The following is a 6,000-nucleotide window of genomic DNA, read 5'->3' on the forward strand; positions in this document are numbered from 1 at the left end:
AGATGCCAGGAGTCAGACTTGGATAAAGCAAAAAGTGTACCTGTTCCAGAATATCTAGAGCAGTGTTTTTCAACCACTGTTCCGCGGCACACTAGTGTGCCGTGAGGTGTTGCCTGGTGTTCCGTGGGAAAAATTGTGTTTATTTGATTCCTATTCAAGAGAATTACTTTATATGTAGTCAATATAGGCACAGAGTTAATTTTTTTAACATTTTCTAATGGTGGTGTGCCTCATGATTTTTTTCATGAAACAAGTGTGCCTTTGCCCAATAAAGGTTGAAAAACACTGATCTAGAGGCACTGTTTGACAACTGAAAGCTCTTTAAAATTGCAATGAGGCCCATACAGAATACATTCCTGTTGCCCCACATTGTTCAGTTACAGGAATGTAAGTACAGTACATATGTGTGTGCAACACTTTTATAGCCCTGACAAACTTTCTCTTCACCCCCCCCTTTTGTTTTAATTAGGTAAAAATGCGAAGAATTTTTCAAGCCCTGAAGGATGATTTGAACATCTGCCCTCATCGGCCAGATTCTCCTGTCTTTTACACTTGCTTGAAGCACAGGAGAAACTGTCTCAACACAGCCACCACCTTTTAAGTCAAAAATGGTCTTCTGAAGCATCAGACTCAAACAAGCATAACAGACTTTATAATAAGAGAGGAAGGGAATTTACAACGTAGAGAGGCATTCAGAGTACTGTAAACATTAATGAAACTTAACTTGAATATTGTACTATCTGAAGAGAATTGCGGTTGAATCCTAGACTTCTCCATGCAAACATTTTTTATATTCTATGTACTAATAGTGAACTCATTCTGACTGTTGGTAACAGCATCATCCTTACACAAAAGGGAATGATCAGTAGGCTTGGGGGAACTCTAAAAAAAAACCTGAGGCCACTGGTCAGCAACTATCTGAACAGCTTCCTTCCAAGGATCAACTTGCCAGATGAAGCATTGCTATTTTCTAGATGAAAGCAAAAACAATTCTGATCCAGTCTTTGTGCTAATTTTTCCTGGAATGAATAATGTAGGAACTCATCACTGGCTACTTCCAGACACAATGAATACATCCTTCCTTCCTTCTCGTCACTGTGTATAATTTTATGTTCTGAAAGTTGGTTTGAGCGGAGTCATGAGAATGAGCTAACAAGGACATAAATTGAAGGACCAGAACTGGAGGCACAAGGAGACGCTGAAAATGAACTGGCTGCATTTTAAAAGTTCATTAGGAGAACTGTACAAAACGAAAAGAAGGGTGCAGCTGTTTCAGCCAACTTTGGTTAAAACTCAAGGTAAATATAATGAAATGGTCATGATCATTAAAATGATTTTATTCTCTCTGTCTCTGTCTCCCTCTTTGGCTGGCAAAGAACAGGAGAACAGGACACTGGTGTAGATAGGCCATTGGCTTGAATCAGGAGGCTCTTCTTATTTTTTCTTTTTCTAGGGTACCATACAGTCCAAAATCGGGCTGCAATGCTATGTCCACTTGCTTCTAAATAGGCATGGATAGGATTGTACTAAAAGTATCTTTTCCTGTTTCCTACCCCTCTTCTGAAGATGCAGTATCAATTTCCATCCAAATGCACTGACTACCACTGTGGTGTAGTGGTTAAGAGTTGGTGGACTCGTAATCTGGTGAACCGGGTTCGCGTCTCCGCTCCTCCACATGCAGCTGTGGGGTGACCTTGGGCTAGTCACACTTCTTTGAAGTCTCTCAGCCCCACTCACCTCACAGAGTGTTTGTTGTGGGGGAGGAAGGGAAAGGAGAATGTTAGCCGCTTTGAGACTCCTTCGGGTAGTTATAAAGCAGGATATCAAATCCAAACTCCTCCTCCTCCTCCTTCTACTACTACTACTAGAAGCAGGTGAAAAAAAATTAAAGTTTGGACTTTGAGTAATGTGAGTGAATCAGCGTTCGACATTCCTATTCTAGGTGCATTTTGCAACAGGGAATTTCATTGGCGCGAGCAGTTTCTGTGCTCTGGGTGCAGTACTGCTCCTGAGAATTCAGATTAAAACTGCAGAATGGAAGGAAAGGAGGACCATTTTTCTGTTCCCCCCACTTCCAGCTATTCTCTGAAGACTGGAGAAGAGACCCTCTTAAGAATATTAGGGTGGTGGGCAGGGGAAGGACTAGACCATGTGAAAATGAACATAAGATTTTAGCTGCAGTTCATTAATTTTCAGCTTTGTATTTTTGCTATAAAAAAACCTAGACATTCCGTTGTTGCGCTCATAACCTAGGTACAAGGTGCAATTTAGCTCCTAGCTTTTATATCTGTTTCTAACACTGGAGTGAGTGAATTGATGGGATTTACCTAGGGCAGGCATCCCCAAACTTGGCCCTCCAGATGTTTTGGGAGTACAAGTCCCATCATCCCTAGCTAACAGGACCAGTGGTCAGGGGTGATGGGAATTGTAGTCCCAAAACATCTGGAGGGCCGAGTTTGGGGATGCCTGACCTAGGCAGCCCTGTCAGCAGAAGGCTCACTCAAAAACTGCTTATGCCATGGGGCTTTCCCTCTTTCCCCCCACCACATGCCCCCCAAAATTGGCTCAGGGGCGTCAGGGGAAACCTCAGAACAGCACAAGGGGGAGGATCATTCCACCTGACAGGCTGAAATGCTTCTGCAGACAGAACGCTCATAAGAGTGTGACATTGGATTCCACCTGGAATATTTAATTAATGCAAAATTTCTGTAAATGCGTTTTAGACTGATGAACACTGTGAGGTTGGAACAAGGCTATTACTACACACACACACACACTATGCACAGTTGCAAAAAAGACGTAAGAGAAGCACATTTAGGCGCTGAAGGCTAAAAAGAAGCTTAAATGTTTATGGCAAGAGTCAGATTTACCCCAGTTCTTTCTGTCTTTCCTGACTTAATGAGCCATTGGCCTCAAGGCCCAAGATCTGTTCAGACAGACTATTTAATGTTTATCATTAAGTTCAGCATTCTGCTGTGCTTAACTGTGCTTCTCTTACATTTAGGATCTGTTTACTAGCATATTTAGAATCAGTATAAATAAGATGGTATATCCCTCGGATATAAAATGTATAATGTGCCTTTCTTGAACCTTTCCCATTTAGATGCACATATAATATTACCGACCTACTGTTATCTGCTGCCCCCAGCTGTCCTGAGTTGATTTAGGTAGATTATCCATCTGGTGCATATGGAAAGCTCGTGTAGATGATCCTGGTGCTGACTAAAAAGATGTGTGGTTTTTTTCTTTAGTGGAGAGATGTTTGGTGCCATGTGTGGTGGATTGCCATCATACTCTGAGGGACACCCCCCCCCCAAAAAATAAAGAAACCAGGCATATTTCTGGAAAGCATAGCTGAACTAGTATACAATACTAACTTGTACCAACAATTTGGTTCAGGTATCTCAAAAAGCATGTAGTAGATTAAAAAGTCCATAAAGGTAAAGGGACCCCTGACCATTAGGTCCAGTCGTGTCCGACTCTGGGGTTGCGGCGCTCATCTCGCGTTACTGGCTGGGAGCCGGCGTACAGCTTCTGGGTCATGTGGCCAGCATGACTAAGCCGCTTCTGGCGAACCAGAGCAGCGCATGGAAACACCATTTACCTTCCTGCCGGAGCGGTACCTATTTATCTACTTGCACTTTGACGTCCTTTCGAACTGCCAGGTGGGCAGGAGCAGGGACCGAGCAATGGGAGCTCACCCCGTCACGGGGATTCGAACCGCCGACCTTCTGATCAGCAAGCCCTAGGCCCTAAACCGGAGGTGAAAATGACCATATCATTTGGCATTTTTCTGCAACTAATTCTAAAACAGGGTGATAAAATCAGGGTTGCCCTGCCCATGAAGCCTGGTGAGGTGGCCACCTTGGGTGGCAGAAGCCCAAGAGGTCCCCCCCCGGCAATATCTTACTAAAATCTCGCGAGATCTCATGGGATTTCAGCGAGCTCACACACTGCTGCCACTTAGTGACTGCCGCCGCACAACCCATGTAAGAGAGGAACAAAAGGGCTGTTCTGGAAAGTGTCCCATGTCTGGGCTCACTTTGGCAATGTCACTAACCCCAGACCCCCAAAATACTGGAATACACCCTGCTCCTTGCCAAACTGGTTGTTATATATCAGATCCAGCTAAAAAAAACAACTTATCTATATAGTTGAAAAGAGAGAAAAAGAGAGGTTCTTATCTGCATATGTGACATCATTATAATTCCATTAATGTGAACTGTCATCTATACAACTCTGTTTGGCTTCATTAAGGGGTTTTCCAAGCCCACGCAGGAAAGACAGAAAAGGAACGAGCTAATCTTGACTATTTTCAAAAGGACTATAAATTTATTTAAAACTGCACGGTGCTCCTGTATAATTGCCAGTATAAATCAGCATAGCTCTATTAAAGCAAATGAAATCACTCTGATTAAAACCAGCACAAGTTCTAGTTCCAAGACGCAGGCAATTCACGTCCTCATACAACAACTTATGTCCTTGCTTTCCAACTGCTGAAGAAGGATCTGCATTTGCCTAACAAGGGCATTCCTCTTGGGAGCAAACTCCGACTGCGGTTTACAAAATCCTTTTTGCAGACCCCATTTAAGCTACCAGCCTCTTGTTACCATCCCTTTTCCATTGACAACGACCATCCATTCATCTTTAGAGCTTCTGCTTACATACTGATGTTAAATCCAATAAAACAAAGTAATAAATATCCTCCCCCATCCATATCCTCCCTTCTTAATGTGTCCATAAATTTCTAGCCAAGACTAGTAGGTAATAACACGTACAAAGCTTGCACACATTCAAAAAAACAGCGATTGAAAGTAAGTCGAGACATGGGCTATATCCGACCGCGTTGCTCAGATGGTGGTCAAGCTCCCATCTGCAGGATAGGAAGCAAAGCAATTTTTGGTGACCACAGGTGTAGGTGGGTTCAGCTCAAAAGGATTTATTGTAGCAACAGGAAAAAGACCGACAAACAGGGGCACTTGGACCAGTATATTTACCTTAGGTAAAGGTAAAGGACCATGCAAAGGCGACTAAGGGGTGCAACGCTCATCTTGCTTTCAGGCCGAGGGAGCCAACGTTTGTCCGCAGACAGCTTTCCGGGTCATGTGGCCAGCATGACTAAACCACTTCTGGCGCAACGAGACACTGTGATGGAAACCAGAGCGCACTGAAACACCATTTACTGTCCTGCCTCAATGGTACCTATTTATCTACTTGCACTGATATGCTTTCCAACTGCTAGGCAGAGCTGTCAACCTTCCTTTTTTCTTTTCTTTTTTGCATTGGGAAACGGCCATAACTGTCAACTTTTCCTTTTTTTTGCAATGGGAAACGGCACTGGAATAAGGGAATTTCCCGGAAAAGAAAGTTGACAGCTATGCTGCTAGGTTGTCAGCAGCTGGGACCGAGCAACGGGAGCTCATCCCATCATGGGTATTTGAATTGCCAATCTTCTGACTGGCAAGCCCAAGAGGCTCAGTGGTTTAGAACACAGTGCCACCCACGTCCCTTAAGCCGGCCACGGCAAAACACACACCCCACCTGTGATTGGCCGCCTTAATGCTGCAATTAGCAAATCACAACAATGGCCCTATCTCAGCAGCGATTGGCTGCCTACCAGCTCCTAACAATGTCATTGGAGGGTTTTAGAATCCTGCCTTGTTATGCAGATGGAGCTCCAGGAGGCCTTAAGGCCTAGGCCTGCATTGCATGCATATAGCCTGACTTTGGCCTCCAATGCCTGCATACATAACCACCGCCACCCTAAATCTGCTCTGGACGATCTCCCAACCCTTCAGTAAATTTAGGGATTGGGGGACTTTTTCTTCCTTTTCTGTTCTACTGACTGAAGCTTTAACATCAAGTGAGCAACACCACTGAATGGATGAATACATACATACATACATACATACATACATACATACATACATACATACATACAGTGGTACCTTGGGTTAAGAACTTAACCTGAAACTGTTCTTAACCTGAGGTACCACTTTA

The 6,000-nt window shown here is 43.8% G+C and overlaps 1 protein-coding gene across 1 annotated transcript in view; it reads left to right on the forward strand.

Annotated features, from left to right (window-relative positions):
* LOC117044650 (spermatogenesis-associated protein 7-like) overlaps positions 1-849 on the forward strand; it is a 43,185-nt gene extending 42,336 nt beyond the window's left edge. Inside the window, exon 10 of the mRNA XM_033145459.1 lies at positions 470-849. Within this exon, the coding sequence (XP_033001350.1) occupies positions 470-601 (132 nt within the window). The 3' untranslated portion in view covers positions 602-849. The remainder of the gene's footprint in view (positions 1-469) is intronic.
* The last annotated feature ends 5,151 nt before the right edge of the window (positions 850-6,000 follow it).

This window comes from Lacerta agilis, chromosome 3, assembly GCF_009819535.1.
Source record: "Lacerta agilis isolate rLacAgi1 chromosome 3, rLacAgi1.pri, whole genome shotgun sequence".
In the NCBI taxonomy this organism is placed as follows: domain Eukaryota; kingdom Metazoa; phylum Chordata; class Lepidosauria; order Squamata; family Lacertidae; genus Lacerta; species Lacerta agilis.